The sequence below is a fragment of the Argiope bruennichi genome, chromosome 10 (genome assembly GCF_947563725.1).
Source record: "Argiope bruennichi chromosome 10, qqArgBrue1.1, whole genome shotgun sequence".
Lineage (NCBI taxonomy): Eukaryota > Metazoa > Arthropoda > Arachnida > Araneae > Araneidae > Argiope > Argiope bruennichi.
In genome coordinates this window covers 113,677,432-113,695,699 of record NC_079160.1, presented here as the reverse complement: position 1 = coordinate 113,695,699, position 18,268 = coordinate 113,677,432, and the positions used below count along the sequence as shown (strand labels likewise).

At 32.2% G+C, this 18,268-nt stretch overlaps 1 protein-coding gene across 1 annotated transcript in view; it reads right to left on the bottom strand.

Moving 5' to 3' along the window:
• LOC129989149 (growth arrest-specific protein 1-like) overlaps window positions 1–17,509 on the bottom strand; it is a 57,459-nt gene extending 39,950 nt beyond the window's left edge. The window contains exon 1 of the mRNA XM_056097495.1: window positions 16,515–17,509. Coding sequence (XP_055953470.1) covers window positions 16,523–17,407 — 885 coding nt within the window. The 5' untranslated portion in view covers window positions 17,408–17,509 and the 3' untranslated portion in view covers window positions 16,515–16,522. The remainder of the gene's footprint in view (window positions 1–16,514) is intronic.
• Window positions 17,510–18,268: the final 759 nt, after the last annotated feature.

The following is an 18,268-nucleotide window of genomic DNA, read 5'->3' as shown; positions in this document are numbered from 1 at the left end:
ACAAAAAGTTTCAATAATTTAAACTAAAAATATTGCCGTAAATCAGATCAGATGGAGCCGTTTGGAAAGAAAATTACTTAAATGCTACAGCAGAAAAATAAGTTAACAGTCTTTGTTGCTCAAATAAGCTTATTCAAAATTTAAGTATCTATTTGATTATTTTCACACTAAATATTTTTTATAAAAATCATTTAACTCGAGGGAAGAGGCAAAAAAACTTAAATTTTTAAGTGCCTAATTTTATTGCATCACATTAATTAGATGACAAACGCGGTTACTCGTTTTTTTTTTTATTTTATTTTTTTTTATTTTATTCGCCAAAACTGAATATATGCGCTTAAAAATGCTTGAAAGCATTTCCTGATTTATAAATTTAATTCCAAATTTCCTACGAGCGTATTCGTATTAGCGAAGGAAAGAGATTAGAAACTTTTTTTAAAAAATTGAAATTGAAAATATCGCAGGAAAAAAATGTTTTATCACAATAGAGTTATTTTTCGTTTGCCAAAAGATAATAAACTATTTACATTAGAATAGAATTAAGAATCCCAATGCAACGAATAATTATTCCGAGAGAAAATTGAAAATCTTTATTTTAATTCTCCAACTAATTTTTTTAGAAAAAAGTTCAAAAAGCTTCATTCTATTAGTACAATATGTTATTCTTAAAAATTTATATACTTTTCTCTCGGATTGCAAACTCAACTCAATCTTCTGTTACGTCAACAAAAGCTACTAAATTTAAAACACAGGAAGTTCAACGGCGCAGTAAATAAAGAAATTAAAGCAACACTTTTCGATTGCCGCTCGATTCCGGCCAAGGCTTTTGGTCATTCGCACAGAGCAACTTCACTTGGAACTATTATTTATTTTTTTTTCTTACTTTTTTTCCCGTGCCAAGCTCGAAGGCTTCTTCAGGTGCTTCGATCTTTTTTTTCGCAAAGAACAAATTGGTTCTTTTCGAACGTGATGTTGGTAGAGGGGGCGGGACGAAAGGAAGTCGGCGTACGTAGTGAAGCGCGCAATTCGGAAATCCTGAAAATCATTAAATAAAGGAAGCAGGAGAGAACGCGTTTCGCTGGAATTCTGTCCGAATTGCATCTCAATTTGTCTTCGAAATCCCCACGGATGGCTGCAGTTCGAATCTTTTTTTGCCATCGATCTGACGCATTTCTTTTGCTTTTAGCACTTTTTTTTTGACATTGTAAATTGATTTTATATTGCCATGGTCAACGTTACTTTTTTTTTTTTTATTTATTTTAAATTGAAAACATGTAATTTTTCGAACTACTGATCTCATTCCAAGGTTTTATTTATTTATTTCTGATGGGAACTACGGATATCGGATAATTTTAAGTGCCAAAATGTTTATTTAGTTTCAACTGGCGCCGGCGGTAAATCTAACTATCGTGAATGTGAGAAAGAAATATATGGTATGTGAAAAAGAATATTCTAAATTCCAATTACACCTCTCACAATGATAACTAGAAATTCTTAACGAGCGATAATATTTTAAATGTCATATTAGGATTTCCAAATGGCTACATTTTGGTTCAACAACTTAAGTCTATACACGAAAGAGAAAAAAAAATTAAGACAGATTTTTTACTGGATACATAATTTAAATACGTATTAAAAAAAGGAATAAATTCATTAGGCATAGTTCTAGAATTAAATTATACATCAATATATGGAAGAAACGACGCGGAAATTATGTAAGTTTGAAACAGCAAGTTGAATAACATAGTGAAATTCCTTAAATGACTTTTTTCTAATGAAGAAATTAACACAGATTAACAAATTTATAAGAATTCCAGCATGAAATTATCATTTAAAAAGAAGAGCACATAGTAGAATTAAAAGAGTCCTCACATTTGCTTTAGAATTTAAAAACAAAAATCAAAAAGTGAAATGAAGAGATCAAGCGCGGCGCAATACAAGTAGGAAGTATTTGGAAATGAACGATTTAAAAATTGGATACGGCGCATTCATGGTGCAACAACTGAACCCGAATGAATTCCATTTGCAAATGCGCAGAAAAAGAAATTAAATCCATAAATAAGTCTGAAATCCTTAATTTTTTGAATCTCTATAGAAATTCAAACTATCGAATCAATCAGTTTTCTTTAAATTTTGGCCAAGACGACTACAAATTATGGAACGTTCAATGAATATTTCGTAGCAATGAAAGGATTAATTTTTAATTAAACAATATTTACATTTTATTTTATCAACATTGCATTAAAAACATGCTTGTTTTATCATGAAAATTAAGTTTCATGTTATTGAAAGATTGCATTTTGACGGTAGATGAAAATAGAAATTCAAACAATACGAAAGGAACAATTTGAACTTTCTTATTCCAGGGTTCTAAACATATTTAAGTTGCAACTGACAATCAACTAAATTGTGTATCATTTTTTTATAATTTAAAATAAAATCGTTTGGAACCTCTGTAATTTTTCAAGAAACTATCGAAATATTAATTTTCATTGGTGCAACAGATTTTCTTATTTTAATTAAAAGAAAAAGTTGCAGACGATTTTGTATATTATGACTTTTAACATAAAATAATATTTTCTATTAGAAATAAAGTTGCTGGCGATAAGAGGATTTTGTGGATATTTTGTGTTATAATATTTTATATAAAAGAATTTATTCCATTAAAAATCCTTTATATATTTAAAAAAAAAGTTTTAGATTGCGTAGAGTGTTTATATTTAATTAATTTTTAGTTTTTCGAGCACTATATTTAAACTATGCAGATTTCAACAGCTGGTTTTACATGCTATATAAGTATCTTTAACAACAATTATAATTACAGGATATTTATAAATGAATATACCAACTTTGAAGAGCTGCTAAAAGAAAAAGCAACCTTGTTGTTCATCGAAAATTATAAATAACAGTTGAAAGTTTAATTCAACGTAATTTTAAGTGCCCATTGTAAGCCTTCCAAAAATAAAAAAGATATCAAAGTAATAAGAACCACTCGTCTTATATTTTTTCAGCATCTGATGTGACGTTTTGAAAGTTTACAAAAATGCAAGTCTTAAGTTTGTCAATGTCTGTTCGTGAAGGAGGAAATAAACACCTGCTGTTTAAGAGCAGCTTCAGGGGAGGGGGGAAAAAATCAAATATTTCCTAATATTCATAGTAGATATGCAGAAAAAATTGTGGAATGCGTTAATACCACTTCGATGTCCTTCGTATTTTTGGAAGGACTCATTTTGAATACTTGTGACTGTGTTGAATTTAAACTTTCAATTGTTATTTTTGGTTTCTAATGAACAACAAAGCTGTTCTACATTTTATTCTTTTTTTAATTCACTTGTAAAAGAATATTTATTTAACATCCTGTACAAATTTTATTCAGACATACCAAACTATAAGCAGGGTTTAATTGACGTTCTCATGGCAACTTTCATTTTATCACTATTTTATTACAAAAAAAAAAAAAAAAAAAAGGGAAATTTTTTTTATTTTGAACATTCGAAATTTTTTAAACAAAGTAATGAAAGATTTCTACATTTCTGATGCTCAGTGTTTCCACAATTAAATAGAAATAAATGGACTTAATTTCATATTGTTCAACCACAAGCAATATAGCTACTTATAAAACGACTTGTCAGCGTTATAGTAACACTTTAAGAAGAAGGATCACTGCGCCATTCAGCTAACTACGATGTCCTGGATTTCAGCCAACAAGCACGTGGTGTAATGCGCTTGAAGACAGGACGCAAGCTAAGATATTTAGCTCTAAAAGATCTCAGCTTTCTCGAATTGAGACAGCAGGGAAAGAGAGAATGAAGCGCAGAAACTTCAGCGACAGTTTTTAAACGAGTGCGAACGTTTTGTCCCCTCTGCCTACCCGAAGATTCATCTTCTAAAGAAAGCAACGCTCTGAAAGGGACATAAATCAGCGTTAAAAGTCGTGTCGTTTGGCGCCAAGGGAGCGTCCCCAAGATTCCAAACGTGAACCGAGCACTGGCGGCAGATGTCTGCACACTCACACAGATGAGATGAGTTTTAAAAACACATTTCTGAGGTTTTATCTTAATTTGTTTAAGTTTTCCCAAAATTAGCTGGCTATGTCTTCCAAAAAAAATAAATCAATTTTCGAATTAGAATGCTTTATAAACGGATCTATAAATCCAAAATAAAATGCTTATACTTGTATAAATGTCGATATTTTCCCCATTAATAAAAATGTGAAATGATGCCAGAAATTTTTTTACGCTTTACCCAAGTACTTTGCTACTTAGTATCTCGCATGTTGCCAAAGTGCAACAGAGGAATACAAAAACTTTTTCATGGGTTCGTTAATTTTCCATTTATTTAAAAAAACTCAGATTGGCAACCTTCAATATTGAAATCATTACCAAACTTAATTTTTTTTTTCTATCTTAAAATAGTCACAGTGTACCTCAAAGATATAAACTATTGTGTTATATCAGAAGATGTTCTATATTATGTCCATCCAGTTTTGATAATTTTCCCTTCACGCCTTTAATAATTAGTTTTAGAATATGAATGGGTAATCTGTAAGGAAAACTTAAATTGTAATGCTCCAATACAACAAAAGAAAACGAATTAATTTGTTAAATTATGCGACTATTGAAAGGTTAGTTATTAAGATGATTAACGTCAATTTTAATGAGATAACAGATTAATAAGATGTTTGACTTGATTTTCAAAGATTTCATTTGGGAAGATATGTTTGTAACACATTAACTGATTTCATTTCTCAACAATCTAATTAGCTAAAACCTTCTATTGTGTGAATATGTTAGCTTGAGTCAACCTAAAATCCATAAAACACTTGAAATATTTGTCACTACGTAAATTTTATATCGAATTATAAAGTTAAAGAATGAATTTAATTTTAAATTTAAAATATTTTAATTCGATGCACGACAGCTAAGACGTTTACATTTAACTGTTACACACACAAGCAAGCAAACACAGACACACACATTGTCACGATTGAAATTTTTTTTATTGCAAACTTATACTAAGGATCGAAATTGTTGCTTCAAAAGACGCTGTATATCCCCGATTTGACTTAGCTTAAAAGAATGACATTTCATTTTGAAGTTAAGATAGACTACTTGAGCTCTTATATAAATTCCACTGCGATGGAATAATGAGGGGGTAATAGTTTTTCAATTATGGTTCTTCAAAATTTTACTACATAATTACTTCAAAACCATCGAAACTGACAGAAGAAAAAAAGTAAAACTGTCTTACAATAAGAACTCATACAATAAGAAACTATTTTTCGGTACTTTCAATTTCGAAAACAGTATTTCAAAGGATTTTTCAGAAATTTGAATCTTTAGGAAAGATATGAAATTAAATTTTATGGGAGAAAATAAATAATTAATTCAATAATTAGAAAAAAAATTTTGGTAGCTTGGTCTGCTACTCAACAAAGAATTAAAAAAGCTACATATATTTTCAAACTACATATATTTACTAAACATCGCCAGAATTTTAATCCCTTTTCTCTGCACACAACAAGTCTAAAAAAACTGTTCAGTTTCTTAGTTAAAATGAAATGTGTCACTAAAATAGATATAGTTAGTGCTAAATTCACTTACAAACCAAAGAAGAAACTTTAAGAACCTCTTATCATTTGCATAATAAAAAGCACAATGCTTTTCTATAAATTCTGAATTTTAAGATTTCATAAATGTATGCCTTCTATATATATATATATATATATATATATATACAGTATATCCTAATACGTAAATTGCATACAAATTTAAGTTTGGGACCAAGCAAATTGATTCAGCTTTTCGGGACTAAGTGGATTAAAATCTGTTCCACCTTTTGCTTAGCTTTTTATGCATGGTGGGAAAAGTTGAAGTTACTTACAGTCATACAATTTAATATTTTAATTAAAGTTTTTAATCCAACTGGCAATGCTATGTTCCAACGGTAAATGCTTACATAACTGAAAATATTTTTATACAAATCAAATCACATCAATAAATTGTGTGTGTTGCCGTGATAAATGTTGGTGCACTGTGTGACGCAGTGAATTTTTTCGTTCATAACGCTATGGAGATTGTATTATTATGAGAGAGTAAATTGTTTTATAAAAAAAAAAAAACACGTTATTTGACGTTTTATACTAATTTTCAAGCTGCGAAATGGTGGAATTTAACCCTTATGTTCATTTTGTATAGTATACCATATATACAACTTTATAAAAATATACTACCACTATAAAATAATTTTTAACTTAGTGTTATTAAACACATGACATTTCTAGACGTTTATTTATACTTCAAAAATAAAAATAGTAGTTTATCTGTCATAATTTTAAATCAGTTGTGAAAAATAACTGTCAAGATGCGCCGCTCAGTTTATCTAAGGTAAGTTTATTTTATTTTTATGTTTGTACCCCTAAATATGTATGTTTATTATAAAATACACATGCCTAAATGTTTGTTCTTACACATTTTTATATATACATACCTATATACATTTTTTTTTCTTTTTTTGCTTTTCTTCAAGAAAGCAATCTTGCTACGATAAGGGTTAATACGCCCCACCCTGTGAAAAAAAAAAAAAAAAAAAAAAAAACTTATGGGAAAAGTTTTCCCTCCCTTATTTGTGTAGTGCTGTATGTTAAATATTCGAAATGAGTGCTTTTTTTTTTCACCTTTTATAATGAAAAAAATTTGTGTAATTAGAGTTTTTATTGTCATTTTTAATTGAGTGCCTCAAAGAGTTACCAATAGATTTCTATAAAAACTCTCCTAAGACATATTAAGTTGAAAACTTTGTGTCAGTTGACAAATATGAGAGGGAAAAATGAATTAAGTTCAGAAGCATACTCATGCATAAAGTGAAAATTTTAATCAAGAATACAGCATTTTTTTCAAATTAAACGGAAAGTAACCCAACAATGTTAGCAACATTAAAAGGGCTTATTTATGCACCGTCTCAATTTTCATATCACAAACTTGTATCCAGATTCAATATGAAAGAACTAAAACTGAAGACCTTGTGGATGCCATTTTAGTGAAAGAATGTGGGAAGTAAAAAGTTCATATTAGAAACATTTAAACTTTAAAACTGTCTGAATCTTCTTGTTTAGATAAATATTAACTATTAAAAACTGAAGTTATGCAATCATACATGACTACTTTAAGCATGCCAGGAGCATTTTAAGCCTTCCAGCATAAGCAATTTTGTTGTTTAAATGCGCGATCAACAATATTTACTCCGGTTGTTGTTGCTTGACCAATAATTACCATTATTCTAAGATCAATAACAACCTTCATTAAATGCCAAAAACAGACTAAAACTCGCCTCGAGCCTGGCGTGTGGTACAAATGCCCCTGCTGGCTGTCCCAGTTGCCGACACAGTGTGTTTTTCACTTTACCTTAAAAACAGTCCCTCCACCCAGGATCTCCCCGAGAAGGGCCTCTTGCGGCAACACCAGAACCTCCCCATTATCTACACCCCACAATTTTTTTTTTTTCCCCATCTGCATCTAACTTCTGCAGAACTTTTTATCTACTTTTGACTGTGGCATCGCCCTTCATCTGCCGGTTTTTTTTCCCTCCATTTTTTTTTTTTTCTTCTTTTTCTTTGTTTTGTTTTCTTTGAACTTATTCTCGTTCCCCCTCTTAATTATATATTTTTTTTTTCTTGACTTCTCTTAGTTGTTTCTCGACAGCTGTTCGCAGTGCAAGAAACAAAAGAAAGTTGTTTTCTGGTGTCAAGTTTTAGTTTGAAAGGAGGGGGTGGGGTGGGGTGGGGTGCGATTTCTTTGGTACCGGGAAGCGTGGCAACACTGGTTCCACATCTACGTGTCTCATTCTTACTTTCACATATAAGAAGTATTGTAATCGTCAAAAAATTCGGAGATTTCGACAAATCTTCATATTTAAAACCTCTCTGTGTCCGAAAAACCCATTTTTGATATTATGTGTGTCTGTCTGTGAACATAATTCAAAAACGCTTCGAGCTAGGTGATTGAAATTTGGAATATGGAATTCCGATCAAAGTTGCATATTTCTACCAAATTTTAAATGAAATCTATTAACAGGAAATCTGTCTGGCTGTACGAGTACAAGTGAATTCTATAAGTACAAAACGCAAAGAGCCAGTTAGATAAAATTTAGCACACAGGTTTAACATCTAAAATATAGACACTTCTCAGATTTTAAGCCAAATTCGTCAAACGGTTAACAGTCAGTCTATCGGTCTTTTCGCATACATGTAAATACAATGATTTAAAACAATGAAATTCGATATGTTATCTAGTAACTACAACTGTAATTTCATGTCAGCTGGCAAAAAGGTGCCCAAGATACATATTTTCGCGAGATGCAGTAAAAATGCTTGATTCAAGCCTAAGAACTATATTTCGTATCTATTGTTCAACAGTGCCATGCAAGGTATTTGCGGTCTTACCCAAGGTCTACAATTTTATGTGGAAGAAGGGACTGGTGAGTATATGAAAAAGTTTCATTTATATATATATTGTCCAGAGCATACCATGAAAATGGATAAGACATGGATGGTAGTAATATAATCACTGAAATAAATGTTCACCTGAATTCCGTCATAGGAATAATTTGCCCCGCAATAAATTAAGGAACATGGGATAAAAAAAAAAGACAAGATTAATGTTTATCATACCTATCTATCAAAGATGTTTCAGTACACGGAAACGTATTTTAATCTCGAAATCAAAGGACAGAAATTTTAAAATTCAGTTCCTTACATAATTTTTCAGCGCGCCTCTGCCGTAATGTGTTGTTTGGGTTAGTTGAATCAATGTTCTTCAGATTTGAAGCTACACGAATTCAGTGACGTAACGACAGGGAGGAAATTGATGGTATGGGCACCTTGGTAATAAAACATTAGAGCATTTATATAATTTTTTGAAATATGAAGGGCTAAAAAATAAAGCCATACCCCAGATACCATCTATATTTATTAAACCATTAATGAGAACTACGACGAAAACATATTTTGGTCTGGTGCACCTATTACAATCGCTATACTACTTACTGCATGAAAGCGTTTTTCTGAACATCCTCGTAAATACTGAACCTGGGTCAAATGATGAGGTCGACTTCTAATTTCTTTATCACTCAAGAGATGTAATCGCAGATATATGGCAAAATGAAGTTCCGAATTTCGGAAGATTTAAAGAGACTTCTTAAAACTCAACTCGCTTAAATTTCCCTTTTGGTGGCAATTATTTTTTTTAAAATAATGTCAGGTTAAACAGATAAATAAAAATAAAACATGCAAATGAAGCACTTCATTGATAACAAAAACAGAAGAATTAAATGTTTAAATAATTATATTTAAATTAATGTATATTGGTATTTATCTACAACATTACTTTTTTTTTTATTTCAAGATATCTCCCCTTCCCCCCCCCCCCTTCTCCCTCAGTTTTTAGCCGCCTTTGGAGACAGTTGGTTCGCCAGGAATATTGGTTATTTTCAATCCCAATTATTTCACTCAATCATAAGCTGATCATCATGATTACCTTAACAAAATATTTTAAAGCATCCAATTGTTACAAAATCAAAGTGCGTACGTGTGAGAGAGAGAAAGAAAGGATAACTACTCTGTTTTTTGCATGCATGAACCTTCCTAACAGAGTCAAATCCATGACATCATGATCATTTGAAACGTAACTGTCAGGTAATCTATTTTCTAAATGCACATTGTCTTTAGAGGTTCTTTAACTTCGCTTTCTTATCCTTCATGTGCCATGATAATAAACAAATTTTTATTCCTTCGCCATTGACAATGAGAGAAAAATCACACGATTAAATATTTGATGAAGCAATGGAAAATATTTCGATTTCATTCGCACCAATGAAAATATTGCTGTAAATTTATTTATTATGCTGTAAATTTATTATTACAATAATTTAAGTATAAGTAAAAACTTTGACAGTATTTTAAAATGTTTTTTAGCAAACTGCAAGAAATTTAGGCATTAAAGACTGAGCAAAGTTAAAGTGTCATTTTCAAGATGCCTGTGAACAATTTTGAGATGACCGTTTCGAGTCGTGGTCGGATGTCGAGAGAAACGTCTGAGCTGGCAATTTCCGGCCTAAATTTCTACGTCATATCCACACATGATAGCATTTGACGTGGTTTCCTGTGGTTTATCGCTATCTAATTGTATTAAAGCACCGATCAAATTAGACGACTCCCACCCCTTCTCAACTAGTGTTAAGAGATAGCAAAGGAGTCATCTAATTAGATAGACTGTCCGAATGTTAGATACGAATCCAAGCAGTGAACATGTTAACATGCATCAATCCTGTCTACACTTCGGATAGAACTGAGACTCAAACCCATCACCAATCAAATCACCATGGTCTCCATTTTGCCTTGTGGGTAAGCAAAAGATAAGAAAATATGAACGTGAAAGCATATTCTTTTATAATCAATTTAACAACTGAATATGTGACTGAACCACTAGTAATGGCGTTTTCGCAATTTTTATTACATCAGAAAGAAATTAATTTTCAAATTTACTAGGCAGAAAACTTAACAAAATAAAATTAATTTTGTTCAAGTTTATGCATTGCTTCCAAATATATCAGGGTCCCTCATATTCGGCATCATTTAGTTCAATATATTGATATACTTTATAGTCATTAAGTACGATCAATTGCCATTTGATGACGAAAAATAATCGGGCAATCCTCTGATACGTTCCAAGCCGAATACCACATATCACATAAAATCACAGGCGTGCAATATATGAATGCTGCCTTTATTGGGATTATATTAATATCCCGTTTGATGAACATAAATACAATTTTGGACATTCTCATATTATTTTGGAACGTAGTATGTATATTATTTTCAATAGTGATCAGATGATTATGTCTTGGCCTAGCAAAAGCTTCTACAAACTTCCCCATCACATTAACGGGGAAACCTCTGACCTTAGACTATCTTTAGCGTGCATGCACATTATTTTTATGTTTTTGATGGAATCAGGATTCGAAAATAAAATCCTTTGGTCTCTCAGCAAAACCCTCCCTAAGGCTTTTGGATCCATATTTCTATCAATGTAAAAGCGTATCTTAAACAATATCAAAGTTTAAATTAAACTACTTATAAAAAAATGTATATTTCGAAAATAATTTATTGTTTTTAATTACAGACTGAAAATAATTAAAAAATTTTAAAGAAAAGAATTCTGAATTTTTACATCTGTGTTTTTCCTCTTTATTGAAATCTAGAAGCCTTTGGCGACCAGCTGGTTAGCTGGAGATCATAGTTATATTTAATTTCGTTAAATCGTTTAGATAAAAACTTACGATTTCGCCAAATTGTCAGATATTAAAGCTGTATTATTTAAATAGTTTTATGTATGTTATGTTCATTACACATATGAACCTTTTTAATGGAGACCAATTCCATGATATCATACCGCTATGTTCGGTTCATCTCTAAATCTATTTAATCGTATCGTAACTTTACTCTTTTATTTGCCTTGTAAACTACATAGGTGTTCAAGAGCCCTTCTTTAGTTTTCAACTATGGAAGAAAATCACACGATCAAATATTTGATGAAACAATGAAAACGATTTCGATTTCATTCGCACCAATGAAAATATTGCTGTAAATTTATTTAATATGTCAAGCAGTTAATTAAATCTAGATTAAAGAATTTTACGGTAACATTCCGAGGTGCACATTTTCGTCCTTCATTGTACAATTGTGCCAAATTGGTAGCTATAGGTCAAACGGTTTGACTTGTAAAGCGCCGACACACACACACACACACATTCATCTTTATTATTAGTATAAATGAAACATTTTTATTTTCCTCTGATGAAATTTAAAATGAAATTTCCGATTTGGGAGTAGATTCCAAGTACCAATAACTTAAATTTATTCACGCATAAACTTCAACATGAATTTTGGGATGTATCATGACCACCCAGGAACAAAGATAACACGTCTCAACTCAACCGATACCAGCAACATTTATTAAGTTTGTACACCAATTACTTTCAAAAATATCTTTCCTTAACATTTGCCGATTGACAGCAAATGGAAAAAAAACTTGTAAACAGAGCGTGGAATATGGGAGATATCTTGATGCAAGTTCACACAGTTTATAAACGAATTTAGATAAAATAAGTCGCCCAGTACTGCAAGTTTATAAATTGTGCGGTGGAGAGACCGCAATACTGTCGAAAAACGGTGGCAGCTGCCTGATAATCTATCAGATTTAGTAAACATAAGGGTTTCTGATTAGCCTTTAAGTGGTTGTTCCCGACTTAGTAAATCTATGAAGTCTCTTATATGATAAAATAAATTGAGCTAGTTCCCAATTACAAGAGATTTATCTTCACCAAGACAGGCATTTATTTCTTTAATGAGGAAAAAATCTATAACTGACAGTTTTATTAATATTGGAAGAAAATAAGAGTCATCGTGACTCTATTCCATCACCGAATGAAGAGCAACTACTTCCTATCTATAAACCTTGGTTCAGTTGAGAACTAAGCATTGTCTGTTTGAAATGTGACTTCATATTCAGATTTTTTTAACCTTATACATCTTAACCATATATTTAAAGGTAATATCCGAGAATATTATAAATAAAATTTATTTATCTACTTTTATACTTAATAGCATTTTGTTGCAATTATTCAGTTCTTATTTAAATTATTTTACATGCGATTCATTAAATTCTTCGAGGGTATCGTCAAGTCATCTAAGTTCGTACATCAAGTCTCATCAAGTCATCTAAGTTTGTACATCAAGTCACGTCAAGTCATCTAAGTTTGTACATCAAGTCACGTCAAGTGATCTAAGTTTGTACATCAAGTCACGTCAAGTGATCTAAGTTTGTACATCAAGTCACGTCAAGTGATCTAAGTTTGTACATCAAGTCACGTCAAGTCATCTAAGTTTGTACATCAAGTCACGTCAAGTGATCTAAGTTTGTACATCAAGTCACGTCAAGTGATCTAAGTTTGTACATCAAGTCATCTATAAGTGTAATTATTGGAAAATTATGAAAAACGGCCCCCAAAAAATTTCATAAACTAAAGATGCAAATTATTTTGAAGACACAGAACAGAATTTTAGTTAATTCCATAAAAAAGTAAAAGATAATGTTGCGAAACTTAAAATCTCTGCCTGTTCGAACGCAAATATTTCTCTTTTCTTTTTTGAATGAATTTATTTGGATTTGTCTACATGCGGCATGCTTAATCCCAAGACCTACGAATTTATTTGACTTTCTAATTAGATAATACACCCTATTTGGAACATTTATAATGATTTTAATTCTTATAATAATAAAAAGGCATTTGAGATATCGGAATATTTTTAAAGGATTTTTGTATTTTAAATTACTCAATACTTTTCACTCAACTGCAGCTTAAAAATTAAAAATTCAGTAATTCGATGTGCGAGTCAACTGCATGTGTGTTCTGTGGTATGACAGCATGGTCACTAGCACCTCCAATCATAATTTAGAATATTAATAAGTAACTATAAGTAAGTAAGCATAAATAATAGTAACCATTAATAAGTTTACAAAATAAAAAAGGATTAAAATTGGACTAGTTTGGACGAATGCGTAAAGCTCTAACTTCATGAAATTTGGCATTCTTGCTTAAATTTATTTATTATTATTAAAATAGTAAAAATTATGTTTATGGAAGATGTAGAAATCTGATGGAATTGTGTTGTCCGTGCCTTACTATTGAAAACTGATTTATTTAATCATTTTTACTAATATATTTTGAAAATCAGACTCGTCATTGTATGTGAAAGGATTATTGATTAAAACCGGCTGCTGCACGTGTAACACTTTCAGTGAATTACAAGATGCAACGCATGACTTTTATTACAGCAAACCATCAGGCAATCCATCCCATACACGAGGAAGAAATTCTTTCCTGAACATCTTCCAGATGCAAAAATCCAACTCATAAGGAACCAGTTTGCTGTAACTGCAGGGGAAATGGACCTTAATGAAGATGAAGCATTTGTGGAAGAACACTGACTCAAACCTATTAGCGTTTCCTTTTTTGTTGATGGGTCGTAAATTCGACAACCGTCATCCGAGCTCACCACCCGCTGGATTCAAACCCTCGCATCTTTCTCTACTTTCGAATCCACTTCTGGTAGGGAAAGACCCTCACACCCATAGGGCCACAAGACAACTTTCTGGGTACGAAGGGGATTAGAAGGGGGGGGGAACACTTGCCGTCTACTTCCATTCATTTCAGATCTTCCCCTCCCTTTTTATGGCTCCATAGGCGAGGGAGGAAAAAGGATTACTGCTTAGGATCAGTCTAATCACCGGAAAAAGGTTTGAAGTGCCTGAACGTGAGGTTCCAGAATGGGACTGTACACTCCACCCAATATTATATTTAGGTTCGTTCCAAGTAGCGCGCGATTAACACTGAGTTGACCCGCAGATCAGTAATTTATGAGTTCAAATTAAATACGGCAGTTAATTTTGACAATATGGATAAGCCTCAATTGTTTTGCTTTTCATGAGGCAGTTTCCACCACACAAAATGTGGCCAAATGATGATTGTTTCACAGTAATTTACTTCTGCTGTTTTAGATGAAAATTACAAAGAGATTTCAGAACCTAAAATATAAAAGCCTAGTCCTATTTTAAGCATAGATATATATAAAAACTTAATTTATATTCTTCCAATGCGATTTGGCGCAGGAATCGGGTAAATGTGTTTTTTGGCGCCAAAACCACTTTTGGCTTTTATTGCGTCACATTTACAAGTAGGAAACTGATATAAATTCAATAAAATATACAAAATGGAAACATTGAAATGTGTTCGTAATCCTAGAGTAAAATAGAACATAGAACATTATTGCAAAGAAATGAAAATAACTAAATTGCGTTAGAAATATGGTTTTAAAAAATTAGATGCTCAAACATATAGCTGAGTATGCGGGGCTATCTTTTATAATAAACTTCAATATTATTTACATAATCTAAAAGATTGACATGGAGTGTTATGGAAATTCAAATAATATTAAAAGCTAGTAAGACAAGACAAGAAGGGGGGAAAATGCTTGCCGATTCGCGCAAATTATTTGCAATTATTACAAAAATTATTCACAATGTGTGTGCAAAATAAGCACTGAACAAGTGCAAACTGAATATACAGAGAGAACCGAATATATCGATGCAATTGGATATTCATCGTCTAACAAGACTGAATACAGTAAGGGAATTCAAAAATAACACATTTTGAAATATAGCATTTTCGGCCATGATGACAAGTCCCATTCACCACATTTACAAAATGAATTATTACATTACAAATTGCTAATAGTGCAGCGGGTTGAAACTGGTTCAATTTTGCACAGTGAATTAATTATACATTAAAAGTACAAATTTGTAAATAGTACACAAAAATATCTAAATTGAATGATTTCCCGAATATTACTATTACTTTCAATTGGTTAAAATTATAAGTATCAATTAATAATAATTGACATTTTCTTTAATATAATGTGATAGGTAAAGACTAGCAAATCAATATGATATAACCAGAATAGAATGACATAAGAAGTGAAAATGAGTTTAGTTCCTCCTTTTTACAGGGATTAAATTGATTAGAAAGATACACGACCTAAACATCTAAGTTCTTACGTTTGGGGGAACATATTAAATTGACTGTCAGGAGAAATAATTAATTGCGAAAGCTTCTACTACAAGTGTGTCTACAGGCAACAAGTGTCCTTAATTTAAGTTCAGAAACATGCTCACGAAACGCTAAGAATTGAGGTTTAACCAAGCAACCAAAAAAGAGCTCTCGCATTCGATTTAAACTCGAGATTCTATTTGAAAGAAAATAAGTGGATTAAAACCCGCTTTTAATATTCAGAGAATAAACAGTGGTTACAGCAGCTGTATTTGAACCCGAAAAATTTATTCATTAAGGAGGGTTTTCGTTGTATGTAACAAACAGTATTATGGGCGGGCGGCATTTTGCATTATAACTGTTTGAGTAAAAAAAATATCCAACTTGGAAAAAAAATGATCGGGATGCAATAAAAAAAGTTTAAATTAACATATGATATCACTATTCATTTTAAATGATTATAGAAAAGAGTTCATAAAATATTTTTTACATATGAAGTGTAAAGCACTGATAGTTGATATTTCTTCATGAGATGTTTGTGATAAATTTTTTGCTTTAATTTTTACATTAACCATAGGGCTATCCGAAGTCAACAATATTGCCATCAAATATGTGAAATGGATCAAAATCTTCAAAAACAATTTGATAATCAGTACAGAATTATTTGAAATTGTAAATTATATTTTTTAAGTCGAATAATGATTCAGATGATATACAAAATATAATATTTGGCATAATTAACATTATGCGACATGAATTAAAGAAAGGCTATTTCTTTTTCTGTTAAGTTGGTAACTTTCTGACATTTAATTATCTAAAATTGAAGAAGTAAAAATATAAAAGAATCTTACCACTTTTTTCAGTTTACGTTCTCTGAAGTCCACCACCATGGCCAATGTTTTGTAGCGTGAGAAATCGTCACTACTTGATCGCCATCGATCAAATCTCTGGCATGGACAGTTGATTCACTAGTTTTGGACAGAGGTAGATGACTCACACCGTCACTAGTCCTACAAGCCAGCAAAGGCAGAGTACATACTATGAGGTAGAACAAGAGACCATAAGGAGTTCCGGTACTACTACTGGACTGAGTTTCTGGAGTTGTCACTGGAAAATGATGATCACCATTCCAGTCATCATTTCCATAACACAGCTTTTGAGTGTTTCTCTTGATGTTGTGACAGGGGAAGTCTTCGGTACCATCACAATAACAGTCTTTGAGCTTGGTGGCCTTCTCCTGCCGATCCAGGATGGCAAGACTGTTGTTGCAGCGGGGCGTGCATTTACGCCCGTGGAACATAGGCCTGCACAACCTGTGGTAATAGTCCAGGGCTGTCGAACAGAGAGTGTCCGCAGCGCAGATCCATTTGGCAACGGAACACGAAACCACAGTGTCATCCGCCGTCGCGTGGCTGACCTCAGGCCGGCACACTTCTATGCGTTCCTTGCTGACTTTACAGAACTCATTGTCCCCGCAATCGCAGTTGGAGAGAGACATCCCGAACTCTGTGCTTGTCAAAGATATGAGGGCTCTTTGACAAGCGTAAGGGCATCTAGTAGTTCGTCCTGCCAGAACATCGGCACAGTCCACCATGTAACTGTGGAGTGATTTGTAACAACTGGCCCTATACGCACACTTGGCGCGGGCAAGTTCGCAGTCCTGAGGTCCGGGTATGGTGTTGGCCTGCACCAGCCAGAACATCAGCGGTCCGAGGCACCAACCCAGAAAGAAAGCGGACATCATCGACCGATCCGCATCTCCAACATCACACAACAACTCGCTTTCTCATCTCCCCGACCGGGCCGAACGAGTTCCTTCACTCATTTGAGGTTGTTGTTGTTGGGTTGATTTCCCGGCTTCGGACAGGGTTGCCGCAAAAAAAACGCCCCTTTTACTTATGTCGCCAAGATGCGCCAAAGTTGTGCCTGTGGGAGTGGTAAAACGAAAACTTGATGAATTAATCAATAGTTAGGAGGCTTAACGTTGGAAAATCACGATTGCAATTTCTCAGGAAGAAATTTATATCCGAGCGTCACTGTTTGCTCGGATATTAAAATTTATATCCGAGCGTCACTGTTTTAAACAATATATATATTTTTGTTAATCGATCATTTCCGATTTCATGCTTTTAAAAAGTTTCCGATTTCATGTTAAAATGTTATTTCATGTTATTGTGATTTTAAATTTTTAAAAAATTGAATTCATTCTAAATTATTTTTTTCTTTGTTTCATTTAAAAAGAATTCAGTATTTTAAAAAAAATTATAATTCGCGATGAAATAAAGTTTGCCTGATTTTTGAAAATTTAAACCTTTATCTACACTTCTGATGTACATGATCAATATAAACACTTTTTCAGGTGGAAGATATGTACACATTCTTGCATAATACAACTGCATTTATTCGTTAAAGATTAAAACATTCTTGAAAATCGCTGCCACTTGTCTGATGCTAAAATACATCAGTTTTGTTAAATCCTTTTTCTTAGATATATGCTTCAAAAATTTATAACTAAAAGTATAAAATTGTAAAAACAAAAAAAAAATGCCAAAAAATTAAAATGTTCGCTTTAATGTTAATTTAAGATGTACCTTATGCTATTATA